The sequence below is a fragment of the Clarias gariepinus genome, chromosome 9 (assembly GCF_024256425.1).
Source record: "Clarias gariepinus isolate MV-2021 ecotype Netherlands chromosome 9, CGAR_prim_01v2, whole genome shotgun sequence".
In the NCBI taxonomy this organism is placed as follows: domain Eukaryota; kingdom Metazoa; phylum Chordata; class Actinopteri; order Siluriformes; family Clariidae; genus Clarias; species Clarias gariepinus.
In genome coordinates, this window is record NC_071108.1 from 15,560,109 (window position 1) to 15,578,044 (window position 17,936).

At 37.2% G+C, this 17,936-nt stretch overlaps 1 protein-coding gene and 1 long non-coding RNA gene across 2 annotated transcripts; both read right to left on the minus strand.

Moving 5' to 3' along the window:
• Positions 1-544: 544 nt before the first annotated feature.
• LOC128530085 (uncharacterized) lies at positions 545-6,980 on the minus strand. Its single transcript, XR_008361106.1, has 3 exons — positions 6,873-6,980; positions 1,109-1,209; positions 545-778 (listed from the first exon to the last, which is right to left on the minus strand). It is a non-coding gene; the product is annotated as an uncharacterized LOC128530085 (long non-coding RNA).
• A 5,350-nt stretch (positions 6,981-12,330) lies between these two features.
• On the minus strand, positions 12,331-17,670 carry mmp9 (matrix metallopeptidase 9). Its single transcript, XM_053503799.1, has 13 exons — positions 17,424-17,670; positions 17,023-17,261; positions 16,621-16,769; positions 16,235-16,363; positions 15,811-15,984; positions 15,549-15,722; positions 15,203-15,376; positions 14,925-15,080; positions 14,612-14,816; positions 14,218-14,351; positions 13,976-14,126; positions 13,782-13,885; positions 12,331-12,795 (listed from the first exon to the last, which is right to left on the minus strand). Exons 1-13 carry the CDS (start codon positions 17,556-17,558, stop codon positions 12,689-12,691), a joined length of 2,031 nt encoding a protein of 676 aa, XP_053359774.1. The 5' UTR covers positions 17,559-17,670; the 3' UTR covers positions 12,331-12,688.
• Positions 17,671-17,936: the final 266 nt, after the last annotated feature.

Below are 17,936 nucleotides of genomic sequence, written 5' to 3' on the forward strand. Positions count from 1 at the left end.
TAACAGCTGTTTCTCTGAGCACTTGACTTGGCTGTAGTTGCTTGATAGTTCAGGACTGGAATTTCCTACCCGAGTCTCCAATAACTACCTGGACTCCATATTAACATCAATTAACATCAACTGTTATAGCTGAACTGGCTGCCACCTAACACACAATATGAATGCTGATCAATTCCTGCTTTCTGTTTCACCCAAATGAGGATGGGTTCCCTGTTGAGTCTGGTTCCTGTCAAGGTTTCTTCTTATTACCATCTTAGGGAGTTTTCCCTTGCCACTGTCACCCTCAGCTTGCTCACCAGGGACTATCTGACCGTATTCATGCACATTCAAATTCAATACAAACTTAAATAATTCTCTTGATGATGTAAAGCTGCTTTGCAACAATGACAATTATTAAAAATGCTATACAAATAAAATAAAATTGAATTGAATGTGTGATGGTCAGGTGTTCACATATTTTGGCCATATAGCGTATCAGCCTGTTCTTAGTGGTAACGGTCATGTCTTGGGTACTGAAGAGGCGAACGCAGATGCAGGGTTTTAAAGACAACTTAGTTTATTTATTTAAAGAATATTAAACTACAGAAACAAAAGAAAACTTAGGTGGATTCCCCAGGCTGGGTCTGCAGGCGGGCCAGTAGAACTAATAAAAAGACAAGGGCAATAACCAGTCCAACCTTGAGACAAACACATAGCTTTAATTCTTTCAGCTCCGACCTTGACCTTAATGAAGATTCACAACACTGGACGTGCTCGCGCCTGCAGACTCTGCTCAGTTCTGGGGGAAGAATGTAAACACATAAGATTGAGATACACAAACATGGACGTGTACAACAGTGAACAGACGAAGTGGTACGGGTTCGACTAGAATAAATAGTGAGACACATGGGGTAGACACAGGTAACCTTGATTTGATGCTAAACGAAATGAATGGTGAACAATACACACGCAGACACACTAGGGGGAGACAAAGCGGCGGCCCATCCCATATCATAAAATTCAGAGGCTTGTCCTGTATGATGTCAAGAAAACAGATCAAGCAATGCATGTGAAAGCAAGACCTTTGTCCTTGTCCTAATAGAGTTACACTTATTTATAATCAACTTACATTTTGATTCATTTTGCCTCCCAGTCTCCCAAATCCTGAGGTCCATAGACAAAGTGGAAAAACTCCACATCATCAGCTGCCCCTGCTGGATACAGTGGGTCCTGCAGATTTAAAGATTACCAATGAAACATCAAGCATGTCTTTTTTTCTAGGGCAAAATAAAGTTCAGTAAACAACCATTTGCTTTTACCATACAGTGGTGTGAAAAACTATTTGCCCCCTTCCTGATTTCTTATTCTTTTGCATGTTTGTCACACTTAAATGTTTCTGCTCATCAAAAACCGTTAACTATTAGTCAAAGATAACATAATTGAACACAAAATGCAGTTTTTAAATGAAGGTTTGCGTTATTAAGGAAGAAAAAAAAACTCCAAATCTACATGGCCCTGTGTGAAAAAGTGATTGCCCCCCTTATTAAAAAATAACTTACCTGTGGTTTATTACACCTGAGTTCAATTTCTGTAGTCACCCCCAGGCCTGATTACTGCCACACCTGTTTCAATCAAGAAATCACTTAAATAGGAGCTACCTGACACAGAGAAGTAGACCAAAAGCACCCCAAAAGCTAGACATCATTCAAAATTCCCACTTGTGGGACTAATAAAGGTTTATCTTATCTCTTATCTTAAGATCCAAGGAAATTCTGGAACAAATGAGAACAAAAGTAAATAAAATCTATCAGTCTGGTAAAGGTTATAAAGCCATTTCTAAAGCTTTGGGACTCCAGCGAACCACAGTGAGAGCCATTATCCACAAATGGCAAAAACATGGAACAGTGAAACATAAAAAAGAGACTGGGCAAAAACGGCCTGCATGGCAGATTTCCAAGGCGCAAACCACTTTTAAGCAAAAAGAACATTAAGGCTCGTCTTAATTTTGCTAAAAAAACATCTCAATGATTGCAAGGACTTTTGGGAAAATACCTTGTGGACCGACGAGACAAAAGTTGAACTTTTTGGAAGGTGCGTGTCCCGTTACATCTGGCGTAAAAGTAACACAGCATTTCAGAAAAAGAACATCATACCAACAGTAAAATATGGTGGTGGTAGTGTGATGGTCTGGGGTTGTTTTGCTGCTTCAGACCTAAAAGGCTTGCTGTGATAGATGGAACCATGAATTCTACTGTCTACCAAAAAATCCTAAAGGAGAATGTCCGGCCATTTGTTCGTCAACTCAAGCTGAAGCGATCTTGGGTGCTGCAGCAGGACAATGACCCAAAACACACCAGCAAATCCACCTCTGAATGGCTGAAGAAAAACAAAATGAAGACTTTGGAGTGGCCTAGTCAAAGTCCTGACCTAAATCCTATTGAGATGTTGTGGCATGACCTTAAAAAGGCGGTTCATGCTGGAAAACCCTCAAATAAAGCTGAATTACAACAATTCTGCAAAGATGAGTGGGCCAAAATTCCTCCAGAGCGCTGTAAAAGACTCGTTGCAAGTTATCGCAAACGCTTGATTGCAGTTATTGCTGCTAAGGGTGGCCCAACCAGTTATTAGGTTCAGGGGGCAATTACTTTTTCACACAGGGCCATGTAGGTTTGGATTTTTTTTTCTCCATAAATAATAAAAACCATTATTTAAAAACTGCATTTTGTGTTTACTTGTGTTATCTTTGACTAATAGTTAAATGTGTTTGATGATCAGAAACATTTTGTGTGATAAACATGCAAAAGAATAAGAAATCAGGAAGGGGGCAAATAGTTTTTCACACCACTGTATATTTAAGTTTACTGTAGAAGAAACCACATACATTTTTTTTTCTGTTAGAGAATTAATAGTAATTCAAATACTTTCCATTGTACTGGACTTTTATAAAACCACCAGGTAATGTTTCAGAAAACATGCACAACTTAAATTAATCTATAATTATTATATATATGAAAAAAATGGACAGAAAGAAGTTATTTCTTGTTCTTGAGTGCCATCTGGTGTGGTCTCATGCTGGTCTTGCCCATCTGTTTCAAGGTTCGACTATTTGACATGCCTCAGTCGAAACAAGATGCTATTTGAATCTGGCCTAATGCCTCTGACCTGTGGCATCAAAAAAAGCATTTTCCCTGAAAAATCCTGCTCACTGTATAGTTTCTCCTTTCAGACCATTTTCTATAATCTTTAGAGATGGCTATGCATAAAAATCCCAGTAGATCAGCCGTTTTGGACCAGCTCATCTGGCATCAACAATCATGCTATGTTCAAAGTCACTTAATTCACCTTTCTTCTTCATGCCCTAATGCATTAAATAGCTGCCATGTGATCGGCTGAAAAAATATTTGTGCTTTGGAAGTGGTATATATATAGCTACATAGAGGCTCCAGAAGAATACCGCTTATTAGCAAAAGCAAGACTGAAATTGCTATTTTGGTGCATGAGCTGTGATTGGTTTATAAGTTACTAAATCCATTTTTTTCAGAGTCCTTACATTAAAAGACAAAATTACATGACTTTGCATTGCATTACATTGAAATTCTCTGTGTGGAGTTTTTGTTTAGTTCTCCTAATATCCACAGAGATTTGATCCAGGTTCTCAGTTCTTAGAGTTCAAGGTAAGATACTTCACACATTATGAAGAAAAACCATGCGCTTTTATTCTCCTACTCCATGGGATGAGAGGCGAAGTCATTTGTCTATTGTCAGTTGCCACATCCTGACAGTGAAATATACACAGACGGTATCTGTTTGTCATCTACTGTATATGAGCAATACTGAAGGTTATAATGTCCTTTGGCTGTCTTCCCTTAGAAAAACTGCCTAGTAAGGCATGCTTAAAAAACATCATATCCCGGGAAAAGTTGCAAAATATACAATATGTTGTTATTTAATATCCTATACACAAAATCAGTTGTGAAAAACAATATGCACAGTATGGTACAGTATATCCTGTATGTATTTATTTATATAAAATTTATTATGGCTATTGTATTAATGAGGCAGTAGAAAGGTTTGAATATTTTTTTTACATCTTAAAACAACAACAACAAAAATTCTAATGATAATAATAAGTGAATATGAAACTCACCACTTATAATGTGTAAGAGTTTGATTTTATATTGTTGTACCCCCTCTTGTGCCCATCACAGGGCACTCAGGGTTTAGTGGAGTAGGAGGCAGAACCTTACACAAGTCTATGCCTCCTGTGGCAATTCATAGGCACAGAGCCACTGAGGTGACATGATCATTATTTTTAACTATAATCTTAACTATTAGGGCTACAGGAAGTTTCTCAAGGGCTATTTCAATAGAAATTTATTTATGCTATCTTTATTAAGCAGTATATAGCAGTTTTACAGACACCAGATTGTCTTCATGAATTACTTTGTTGTGATACATATCGCATTTTTACATTATGAGACACAAAACACTGAAAAATCTGTGGAAATAGAGCATCATGATCAACCTACTGTAAGCATTAATCTAATTGATCATTACTTTAATTAAGTTACTGTATGTAATAATGGATAAAGGCATACAGGAGTCATTATCATTGTGGCATGGATATTCATTAGCCTGTGGCACTTTAATTGAAAATGATCTGACTTTCCAACAAATAATTAACCCGAAGCCATGTATTAAATAAGACCTCGATGCATTAAGTCATGGCCTCAATGTACATAATTCATGGTCTTGACTTTGATGCCTTGTGGCAAAAACATTATCATTTGTGTCCATAAGGTACGTACTGTAGCTTACAGCCTCAAATATTAAATTTTACAAAATATTAATTGGCCACATTATATTAATTTCTGACAAGACTTTATAGGAATAATAACTACAATGTCACCCCAGACCCTGCATACAAATGATTTAGAATTGCTACCAGTAGTTAAGTGCTCGTGTGGCTTGTTTGATGGGCTGCTAATGACGACTGTTTATGAGACTTTAGCAAATTTAGCCTGTCACAAAACCATTTTTTGATTTTGCCTCATTTATTGCATCTATGCTTTTTTATGTTCACTTTTATCTCAAGTCCTTTCTTTCTCTCACATATTCATTCATGCCACATATGACTGTGCTTATTTTCCACACCACCATGACAGCCATCTGCTGTGTCATTGCAGAGAGAGATGCAGAGCATCTGCTGTTTTCGACAATATAATAATCACTGATTTTATTGCACTAAGGCTAAATTGTATTTAATACAAGTTACTAATTCTAGGCGATAACTGTTTTATTATAAAGCCCATGAATAGCTCTTGTACGTCATCAGATTTGGCTTCTTTATTAGGAACACCTTGTTATACAGTAACTGGGTACATCAGTGTTTTCCTTCAATTCTTCATGGTATGGATTGGGCATTCGGTATTTAGACATGGTATTTAGAAAGAATAATTTCAGGTTGTGGTCCATGACTACATTTTGTTGCAGATTTGTCAGTTGCACATTTATGCTGATACTCACTTGTTCAATCACATTCTGAAATTTGTGCTATTGGATTCAGAACTTGTTACTGGAATGGCCACTAAAGAACATTTGACTGTTTGAGACGACTTGTGACATAGGACTCAGGAATACTGTGGCATTCAGGTAATACGCAACTCGTATTACAGAGCCCAGTGTGGTCTAAGAAAACTATCTCTATGCTGTTTCTTTAGGACTGTATTTTTTTATTCCTTAAACCGGACTGGCCATTCTCCCCTCACCCAGATAGCACTTGTAGGTTAGCTGCTTATTGGATGTTTTTTTAACTGTTTTGTGTAGACACAAAACTAGTCTGTTGAAACATTAAAATGGATGTATGTCCCTGGAAAATGACCAAGAATCAAGGACCTAGACAGTCACAAGGGAGACATAGCTATTGTTATTGATACTAAGGTTATTAACGCCTGCTAATGCTCATTTAAGGTCAAGCTAATTTGCTGCAGTTCTTGTTGCAGCAGTGACCTGGTTTAGATTTATGTAGTAATAAATGTTATGGTGCTATAGAGCCACAGCCAGAAGAAATTCATGGCCAACTAGAAAATATGTCAGCTGGTGACACCTTTATGGCTCATCTGGTCTACCTACATTTCTGGGTATTAAATTGGAACTGTTGTTGAAATATTATATAGAACAATAACAAAGAATAGCATTACAAAAATGCAAAGCTTTTAGGTCAGCTTTAGATGCACATGCATATGCACATGTTTCAATAATGATGTAATCAGAGCTTTGCCTCCATAGTTTTCTGCAAATATGATCTGGCAAGCCTGCCATTCCCTACCATTAATGGTGAAAAGGTGTAACTGGTGTGAGTAATACATTGATTTAATATTACTTGCTTAACTTTTCCCTTCCTTATTTGTATTATATTATTATTATTATTTTATTCTTTCATCTTCATTTTATTGTCCATGATGTTTTAATTTTCTTCAAATTTGTTTTCTTGGTTTAATGAACTTCACGAATTCTTGTTCTTTCATGATTGTTTACAAGTTAAAAGAATGTAATGTTAAAGTAGTGGAACTTTCTCTTCGATGCCTTGTTTTGGGGGGAGCGATATCAGCGGGACACTTCAGGCTTTCTCTGCGTGCGACATGTGATAGCCTCAGTCTACCTGTGTGCGAGGTGATGGGACGTTCACTCGGTTCTTTAAATCTCGTTCATCAAACGAACGAATCTTTTTTTTTTGGCATTTCATTCTTTTGATCAGAAATAAATTAAAATGTTGCGTTTTCAATAAAAATACCCCCAGTACGTCTACGTACACAAATTGGCTATAGTTCCAGTTATGAAAATATTACAATGCAACTAAGGACATATTATAATAAACAGAATGAGTAGCTCACCTCTTATTTCTTCCAATCTGAGTCGTTCGTTCTTTTAAATCTATTGCACCGCATAGCGTCTAAGGGAGTCAAGTGAACGACTCGATTGCTGAGAATCGTTCAATTCTGTTTCCTGTATATAACATACGGAGGCTCTGCGCATGCGCGCCTATTAGAAAATGAACGATTTACTCTCCGAGACGACTCGTTCATCTGAGTCATGTTAAAGATTCGTTAAAAAAAGAACGAATTATTCATTAACGACCCATCACTAGTGCGAGGCTCATGAGCGCATTTGTTATCTGGTTATCCCCATGAATGACTCTGATATGACAATGTTTCTGGCCTAAAATATATATATTTGTTGGTGGATGTCCGTGACTACCTTATACTGGCATGTGTGTTGGTCATGATGGAAATTAATCATTCAATATGGTTATTCAACTTAATTGATGTACATCGTGAAGCTAATCAATTGGTATAATATGCGAGTTTGTGTGCCAGAGAGGGAGAAGCTGTCGCCTGTTTGACCCACTGATTATCTTACCTTGTTACAGAATTAAAGAAAGCACTGAATTTCATCGCTGCATGGTTGCATGGTCCTTGTGTGTGTTAGAGTGACTGATCCAGACATGCTAAAAAAGGCATAGCTTTAAAGAGCTCACATAGTTACGAAAAGTGCTCAGGCAGCAAACTCCTCTGGACAAACACATTTACCTAAAAGTAGAGGCAAAAAAAATCCATGCTATCTCCTGAGAGGTTAGCTAGCCTTTTTCTAAGTGGATGTATTTACAAACTTCCTACTGTATATTATTGTAAATGTATTATTCTTGTTCTATAGAACACTGAATTCAAGAATTTGCAGCATAGAGGAAAATTCAGGGAAATCTTCTTCACTTGCTGTGAACAACAGAACAATGGGTTTTTAGGCACAGACCAATCTGTGCCTGTTACGGTTGTGTGTCTATGGGCTTTTAATATTCAATCTTCCTCCTTTGGGTCCCAGCTGAAACGATTTTACTCATCTTGGCCTTGACGAACAGTGAACACTAAATACATATTGCAGAATAATTTCCAGACCTGTTTATGATTTGCTTATATATCCAATTAAAGGGAACCTATAATGCAAAATTCAATTTCTTGCAGGATATTTCATCTGGAAAATTATAAAAACATTACACTACATCTAGGTTATTATAATTTTTCTTGTTCTGTACACCAACTGTGAAGTTTGTCACCCAAAATGTGAGTACCATGAAGTTAATCAGCACTTAATTCTACAACCCTCATTTTGTGCAACTAGCTGTATGCTCTAACTGAAACTAGCCATATGGCTATATGGGATTAACTTTTCGTCTAACAAACAGAATTATATTTGCACTAAATACACCATACCTTAACATAAAAAATACAAACATGATTTAGCTCGGTGAAACTGCAAAAACTTTATACGAATCTTAACTCAACTTTGGAGTGCATTTTTGCATGGAAGGATGTTTGCAGAACCTCTTTAGTAAAAACAAGTAGCAACCAGCCTTGGACCATGTGTTCCAGAAACATATTTATATACATGTGCATCTAAAGCAGACCTAAAAGCTTAGAATATTAAAGTTTAGCTAAGACGCCGAAATTTCTGAAATCCCACTGAGCTAAATCAAGATGATATCCTACAAAGTTACTGTCAGCCATATGGTTAGTACCAGTTAGTCATACAGATACTGTAGATGATTGGAATGGGGGTTGTGGAATTTGGTGCCTCAATTGTTATTGTGTTCAGGGTGACAAACATCACAGTTGATGTGTGCAGAGCAGAAAAATTCATAATGACCAAGACCTATTGTAATGAACTTATATACACCTTAATTTAGATTTAAGACAGACTTAAAAAAAATCTAAACTGCACACTTTGGGTGACCTCTGAGACCGATGTTAACTTGTTAAAGAAATAGTAAAATATGAGACCATTAAATGCAAAGGTGCTTTCATAAGGGACATTATGTTAATGCAGAACTTGTGTCCTGCAGTGTTTTATGTCATGTGCAGTGCACTATTCAGTCTATTCAATTTGCACACACACACACACACACACACACACACACACACACACACACACACACAGCAGACAGGACTCCTTACCATTTTATGAAGCTCAGCATGTTGTCCTAAGTGGCTCAACGAGCTGGAATTAGCACCTCACAGTTTGCCTCATTTTAACAAGTAGTCAACTCATAGTTTTATCCATGGAAATAAAAATGTAAAAAAATATTGGAAACAAATGAAATAAAAGATTATGAGGCAAGATTTGAGAAATAGTTAGGGACTGGAATTACCCACAAATCTACCTCAGTCTTCAATAACTACCTGGACGCCATATTAACATTAATTAACATCAACTGTTATAGCTGAACTGTTGAGTCTGGTTCCTCTCATGGTTTCTTCCTATTACCATCTCAGGGAGTTTTTCCTTGTCACTGTCTCCCTCCGTTCTCATATTCTGATTGCAGACAGATTTACAGGATTTCTTTGTAACTCTTTTAAAAAGAATTGGCATATTTTTTGCTGTACAGTATGCTATTAATATAGACCAGTTCGGGATTTTAGGCTACAATAGATTACACCAGTTTCACTCTCTCTCACATACACAAATGCCTGCACGCATACAGACCTGGGGAGAACATCCATATTTCTGAATAGAAAGAAATCCAGTCTCAGTGGGCAGTGCAGTGATGCTAGCTAGCTGGGATTGCTCTTCATCCGATATGAAATCATAACCTCTATAGAACTTTACTAAGCTAACAAACTCAGCTAGCAAAAGTGATCGTTAGCTTTTGAATATTTTTTACTAAGAGAATGCAAGTTTATCCTAAGTGTGTAATACCTTTAATTACCCTTAAAACAAAGTTCCCCAGCCAAGATTATACCAGACATTCATTACTTCTATTAAAGGATGCGTCAAAGCGATTGTCTCCTTAACTCAGTCGGATGTAGCTATAAGTTAATGGTGATATACTGTACCACATCATTGCCTTTTTTTCTAATTTATAGGCTCACTGGAGGTCCAGCAGACGGCACAGTCTCATGATCTTTCTTTAAAAGGTTCTTCTATAAATATCTCAGAGTCGTTTTCTGTGTCTAACTCATGGTTTGTACCGGTGTGAAAACCTGAGTCTCATAGCAATTTTGGAGCTCTCTGTATTTGAAGGTATTTATTTGGCCCCGGGGCAGGATTTTTATAACCTTTAACAATGGAGAATGACCCACTATTATCAAATATGTACACAGTGATAAAACTTCCTAGTGCCAAGGAAATGATAGTGTGAGAACCCATGACAGTACAGCTTATCAGAAACTGTGAACATCCTGACAGTGCACAGCATTACCCACTCTACCACTCACTTGCCAGAAATAACAATTCACTGTGAGCTTTTGTTCAGGTTGTTCCTTAGTCTCTGTTTGGTTTGCCATTGCTATCAGGCACTAAATCAGAACCAAGGTGAAATGCAGGTTATTTAAAGGTGGCACAGATACATTTGGCACTGTTATTTGGAAAAATAAACATACTATGTGAGAATCTAACAAAAAGGTCTTGTTAAATAAGTCTGTACGATCTCCACACTCAGCTTTTGTTTAGTGTGCCAACATACAGTACACTGGTACAATAAGAATCTAAAAATCATTATATCACAGCAAATGTACTAAAATGGCAGGTGGTAGTGTTTCCCAACAATTACCAAGACAGTCCCAAAATGCTTTTGTTATAAGTCTGACTCAGACACCTGCCTGCCACTTTAACAATACGAGTGTAGTTTGCTTTTTCTTAAAGCCAGACCAATATATTACAGCTTAAAATAAATTCAATTGCACCTCTAATAGTGCCATAACAGTAAAGTAAACTTTCAATGACTTCTGTGCGTCCATAACTAATAATATTCGGCTAGAAGGATGCTTTTTAAACGCTTTATTTCTATGAACTTTTGGCATAAAAAAATATTAGCATTACCATTTTATTCACTAATTAGTCAAAATATTACCAACTGTTGGCCATGATCAACCCAGTCCACATTAGCCCATTGTGCACATGGCCTAGCAGGCAAAGGGCCCAAGGTGCCTACCTGGACTTCAATTTCCCTAACCCTCAATCTGATCTGGGATGCACTGGATAAACAAATCCGATCCACAGAGGCACACCCAATAACCCACAACACCCAAAGGATCAGACTGGACGGAAGAAACACCCTGCAGAAGAAACACCCTGAGGGGCCAGCGCCATCTCAATGGCGTAAAAAGGTGGTTTTAATGTTATGGCTGATCAGTGTAAATTTTCATCTTTATATCTGTACATTAATTTTCATCTTGACTCTCTTGACATCAAAGCTGATTGCTTAGCAGGACCTTTTTTTCATGATTATTTATGAGGCAACGTCATGACAATCAAATCAAATGCAATCAAATGCCTATCAAACAAAATCGCTTCATCCCCCAAACTGACAATGTTCTCATATCTATACAGACAGCTCTGAGATATCGTTGTTATACTGTACTGCTGAGCTATAACCTTACTCTAATCACTAAACTGCCTGAAAAACTCTCAGGGTTGCAACCCGACCCTCCAAATGGCCTTTTTCATTTAAATAAGAAAAAGAACTTTTAATGTTTTGAAACTGATGGCTTGATATTTGTCAGTTTGGTAGAAATAAGACCTGAAACACAAAATAATAAAGAGTCTGTGTGCCAGTTATTGATTGCACTACCAGGAGATGCAATCTGACACATAATGTCACTAGATTAACAGGGAATTACTTGCAGTACTCCACCATAACACTTTTTTTGTATCTGGGGCATTTGTGAAAAAAACATCCCACTATAAAAGAAGAGATATTAAGGTTGCCTTTGGTTATTTAAGCGAACCTGAAGGCAAGTAGGAGAGAAGAGGGTATGATCTAATATGTGAGCCCCCCTTCAGAGGACTCACTAACGCCAGGACACTCACTGGGGAAAGATGGTTAGGTCTGCCTGTTTCATTCGACATCTGTCTCTGGTGCTGTGCCTGATTCAGTGCTATTAAATTCTCTCTGTGTCAGCAAAATGATGAACAGAATAAACTAGGATTAATATACTGAATAATAATTAACATTTTCTTTCATTATAATTGTCACATTTGACACACAAGTATTATTATTATATATATTTTTTTTTCATTATTATACAACCCAAAGTTCACCAGATGGGCTTTGAACTGGATTCTTCTCATATTTTTACTTTGCCACTTCCGGCTCTCTGTGGTGCTGACTGCAATTATTAACTTAATGTATGATCTATGCATAGATTTTGAAACAACTTTTGCAACTTAAAATATTGCAAATAATAATAATAATTACTTAATTGATTAATACAATTATGTTAAAATTGTTGCTGCTTGATGAGCATAATAACATAAGTAACAAAGATGAGGAAAAAATATATAGAGAGACTTAAAATAAAATTTATTTAATTATTCAAATAGCAAAAACCTGCTGATTTTATAAATAAATTAGACAATTGTGAAATACATTCACTTGTGCAAATTTAGTCTATAAGGAAAAGAAATAAAATACAAAAAGCTAAATATATTTTAACATTCCTTAATGAAGATAATCTTAATTTACTGAAAATTAATTAATTTTATCATTTGCTCCAGGCAAATATTTCTTTATATATAAAAAAAAACATGGTAACACAGTTTCTATTATTTTAGTAATACTGTACTTTCTTTTTGAAAAAAAAAAAAAACATATCTAAGTTTTGCATTTCAGTTAGCTGTGCTTTCTTTATAATACTTCAGACTGATGAAATCAAATTCAGTAGTTGGGACAATTCAGCAGTTCATAGACATATCCAACTCTGTCAACCTGCCGCCTGCTGGTCATTCTCCAGTAGTAGATGTTTCGACAGAAGTAAAAGTGTCCTGAAATGAAACAAATATATAGTGGTATTTTGTTTAGTTTTTGATCTTTGCATAGAATCTCTAGAACTAAACTTCTTTAGAAATAAAACGACATATTTTATATATTATTTTGCAAATGTATACTAACAATCTGGGCCCGGTTTCTCGATAACGCACACTCTTAGCGTGTTAAGAAGTCTCTTAAGATATATTTTACGTAAAGTGATTACTTTTCTAAGTGTGTTTCCCGAACTGTCCCTAAGGAGTCTTCTTAGGTCGCTGCCTTTTACGTCTGACGTTACAAGGCGCTGTCTACAGGTACTGAATAAGCTGACCGATTGCTCAGGAATCGATTTTTCACTCCTACAAAAAGCAGCAAGTAGCTGGACATCGGGACGTAGAGCGTAAGCGTTGGCCTGGCAAGCGCAGGTCTGAGCAGGTCAAGAAGCTCCATAATCTGTTTCCTTGGAAGGCGAAATTATTATTATTATTTTTTTTACATAGCCACCTCAGCAAAATGTGAAAAGGGCTGAAGTTTAGCCTAAAGGAAAAAATTTACATGAACCACGTGGCTCTACGGACGGCGCCTTTTTCAGTTTAGCACAACAACACGCTGTATCGCTGCCAAATTGTTTGCCACCTGTTTAATAATAAAAGTGATTGCCAATTTTAATGCATAAGTCACATTATGAAATATGCTAATTAAAAGTCACTCTATTAGTTCTGATATCAAATAAAATTAAATTCTTAAACAGGCCTACAGTATATTCCATCATTAATACAACTTTGATAACGTGCCATAATGTACTTGCATACACCGCTGATTTATAAAGACTGCTACTCAAGGGCGGCGACTAGCGTCTAAGAGTGAGTCAAGGTTGGCGTACGAACGTTTCGGGAATTGCGCCAGAACGTTAAAAGAGAGGTTAAGGCACAACTTAAGAACTACATAGCGAAAAGAAGCTTTCGGGGAAACTGGGCCCTGATTGCTAAGAAAAGTCACCTACCTTTATAAAGGAATACATCGTGAGCATCCATTGGGACCCCACCGAAGGTCATGTCAATGTGGCGAGGATATCCTTTATCCATCTGCTGGGTCTTCAGATCCAGCCTAAGAAGATGAATGAAGCAGTAAAATTTAATTCATGTGATTTATATATAAGTGAGAGCATCAGAAAGCTTTAGGTTGACTTAATTTTACCTCCAGTATTCCTCCCCACTGAACAGCAGCACCTTGCTATTTCCCCTCTGCAGTGCTCCTTCAACCTTTTTCAAGGTGCCGGGCAAGCCAAGCTTCTCAATTCTTCGTGGTCCCAGTACATCCTGTCCAGTGAACACCCAGAACTGAGTGTCTGAAACAAATGCAAAATCTCAGATGTCAATCTGCTACATGAAATTACTTTACATTATTAATGATAGCTGGTTTTCTCAATCTTATTTTACCTGCAAAGAAGTATATCTTTTTAGTGACAGGGTCCTCAAAAGCAGTGTCAAGCTTGACTGGCAGGGTAGGCCATCTCTCAGAAACCATGAAAGGACCTTTGCGTTCTTTATTACTTGAGGACTTCCAGTAGTATCTGAAGGAAATGAAATATTGGATATTTAAATTTCCTGGGACATTACTGATTAATTACATATGATATTTTTTTTTTATCCATCCCATATAAATATTTTATTACTTAAAGCTGCATCTAATTCAGTTATTCAGCCCCTCCATTCAGGTCAGATGTTTTGTGGTTAATTATTGAGCGTAATTGGCCATAGATATTTACCATATAACAGGTTATACAGTACAGTTCTTTAATAGTACTGTTGTATTCACACTACGAGTTCTTACCCATCCTTGAAGAAATGGAGCTCTCCCTGGATCTCTGTGATTACATCAAATTTGTCCACCTGGCAAGGATCTACTGAGGGTTCCACAGGCGTATACACAGATGGAGTTGTGGATGGAGTTGGTTTTGTGGGTTTGGCAGTTGAAACTGGGGAAGATGTAGTGGTAGATGGCTTGGGTGGAGTGGGCTTTGGGCCTCGATTGGGTCCTAAATAAGGTAAGACATTATATTATTAGGTGCCATTTTATTAAGTCAGGATTGTAAACAATGCTATATACTGTATATACTGTATAATATCCATGTTCATCTGCTTACCATAGAGATACTGGATGCCCTCAATGTCATCCTCATTCAGAGAGAAGTCTGCTACATATTTGTACATGGGGTACATCAGAGCATCCTGAATGTTAGAATGGTCCAGACCAAGAGCATGTCCAAACTCATGGGCTGCCACCAGGAACAGACTGTATCCTGTGACAAGCAGAAAAATGGGTTAATATTACTTTTTGGTTTTGCACATATAGTTTAACTGTAGTGATTAAAAGGTGCATCAATTGTTCCGTTAATAAAATGATAAAGTCGTAAACAATTACCCTTATCTGCGCAAAATCCCCATTTATTGTCCTTGTCATAACTGCTGGTTGTGGCACACCACAGTTTTCCATCACTACGGCCTTCACTTGTGCAGGAAGTATAGGTTTTCCCCAGGAAGGTGAAAGGAAACTGGCATGGCTCCCCCTCAGAATTTCCACCAATCACAGCAGTATCTGTTGGACAAATTTATACACATACATTTCATTTGCTAATAAAGATCAGCTGTATGTTGCAGTGTATCCTTTAAGTAATTTTGACCTAATATTTGGTTTGAAAAAATTCTAACATATTATAGCTTAGGTTCTCTGATGTAATAAAGGGCAATGGTGCATTAAAGGCTCTCACCTCGGTTAGGACAGAACCCATATTTCTTATCCTTATCAAAGTTGGCTGTAGTAGCACACCAGCGATACCCATCATTACGTCCCTCAGTGGTACAACTGCTATATGTTTGCCCATCAAACACGAATGGAAAGACACAAGGTTGACCATCACTATTCCCGTCATATGTGAACAGAACTATGGAGGAAGACGAGTTTTGTTATTTATCATCTCATATACAATGAATTGTCAAAACTTAGCTTTTGTCGTAATATGCAGAACTTACGCTCACTAGGACAGAAACCATATTTTCCATCTTTGCCAAAGTCGGCCGTTGTGGCACACCATGGCAGGCCATCTTCACGTCCTTCAGTGGTGCAAGTAGAATAGGACTTCCCTTCAAACCGGAAAGGGAATTTACACATAGCACCTTCTGCATTGCCGTAGTAGGTCTTGATTACTGGAGGCAAAAAATTAAGAAAAAAAAAATCTGTTTTATGCTTATATGAAACTATGATAGTCAGCTCACACTGTGAAGGAAGATGATAAAAGTGAAGGGCATATGAGAGTATTCTCAGTAAGCATGTGATCAAACCTCTAGAGGGAGCAAGAGTTCCAATTTCAAGCATTTGTGCAGTAGCACAACAATTTGATAATTATTCTATGTTAGAGTTGATAAATTAATCTATGTTCAATGAACAGACTCTGACCTGGTCCAGTGCCAAGGGTCCAGTATTCGTCATCATCAAAGTGAGCATCTCCCTGCATCCCTTCACCTGGAGGATAAGCATGTGCCAGCAGGCCGTCTTTCCCATCAAATGGGTAGGGATCTCCATGATCTGTAATATACAGTATATGCTGTTTTACCAGTTTTCCAATTTGGTTTAGCATTTGCCTTATACAACTTCATGATACTAAACACCACATAAACAGTTAAGGTAACAAAATATAAATAACTGAAAATAATCTGTTCTTGTTCTCTCTTAACATATTATATTATAAAATCACCAATAATAGAACATTGATAATACTGTATTAATGCTTTACTTGGGTAACTGGAAGAAAGCATCATCTTAATAAATGATTAAAAACCCACTCTTTTTTCCAAATGAGATCATGATGTCAGCAGTGCCCTCGTAGAGACGTGTAAAACTCAGCGGTGTGACATCACTCCACACCTGGAAGGCTCTGGCAAAGGCATCGTCAGTAATAGACGCATCTAAGTCTGGTGAGTAGTTCAGAATCCTACAGAAAATATAATAGAAAGCAATTAGAATTACAATGGGCAACTGTTAACCTAATCTTGTAGCTGTATTTTCTAATGTCAGGTATTCTTCATCTTCCCTCAGACACTTTTCTTAAATGTTGGAAACTTTTCAAACAAATGGTTATAATTTTCATGGACTGGGGTGACAGTGAGCATGCATGATTATTTGTGAAAGCACATGAAAATATAAAATTTAATAAAAAGCTAACAAGTTAATGCTGAAATGGTTACCTGTACGTAACGTCATTGTGATCCCATTTCAGGTCTCCATCAAATGTCTGGTAGTTGCGGACATCTGGTACACCGCAGCGTGGCTTCTTCATGGCATCAATTGTTGGCTGATCCAGTTTGCCAGTCTCTTCCAGACCCAGCTGATTTTGCAACCTCTTCAGAGCCTTGGAAGTAGACACTGTTGCCTGCAAACCACTCTTATCCAGAACCTGCATATAACCAAAGCGCTTCAGGTAGTCCTGGAGACAAACAAAATAGAAAACACAATCAGACAATCTTATATGCCAATGCATAAGTGGTAATAACATATAAAAAAAACATTCTGGTAGATCAGTAAATGCTGTTTGTGTGAATAAAAAAACAAACAAACAAAAAAAAAAAACAAGACAAGCAATACTTACTTCAGCCAGCTGTTTGTCTGTCATGTTTTTTATTAAATCCCCTGGAAAGGTCAAAAATTTGGATTTAACTGGGTGGCACCATGCACTTAAAGTGCAGGCCCCAAGGACCAAAAATGGCAAGATGTTTATTCTCATGGTGAGAACTTTCTAGCCACTAATTTGTAAAATAAAGCACAGCTGGAGAAGTTCAGTCCTCTTTAGTCTTCTTCTTCTGACTCTTAATCTTACTCTCTGCCTATCCTCCTAGAGTCCTGCATGAGAATTTATAGCTCCGATGAGACGTGAATTACTCAACCTCATCCCTTTATGCCGCCCACTTTATCCACCCCACACCCACAACAGAGTAAGCAGTGTTTGTTTTTCTTTTTTAGGTTTTCTAATACTCATTCCAAGAAGGGGGAATTCCGTCAAATATGCTTAACTAGATATGGAATTATCTTTTAACATTTTCTTACACAAATTCTTTATTGTAATGAAATTCTTATTAATGTGATAATACACCAAAACAGTTGT

What these genes read in the sequence shown, in the direction of transcription:
- mmp9 (XM_053503799.1), bottom strand. Translation starts at nt 17,558, where the DNA reads ATGAGAATAAACATCTTGCCATTTTTGGTCCTTGGGGCCTGCACTTTA. An exon ending in TGGGTTCTGTCCTAACCGAG is followed by an intron (nt 15,377 to 15,548) that starts GTGAGAGCCTTT and finishes TTTGTCCAACAG; the next exon opens with ATACTGCTGTGATTGGTGGA. An exon ending in AGTGGGGAGGAATACTGGAG is followed by an intron (nt 13,886 to 13,975) that starts GTAAAATTAAGT and finishes TCATCTTCTTAG; the next exon opens with GCTGGATCTGAAGACCCAGC.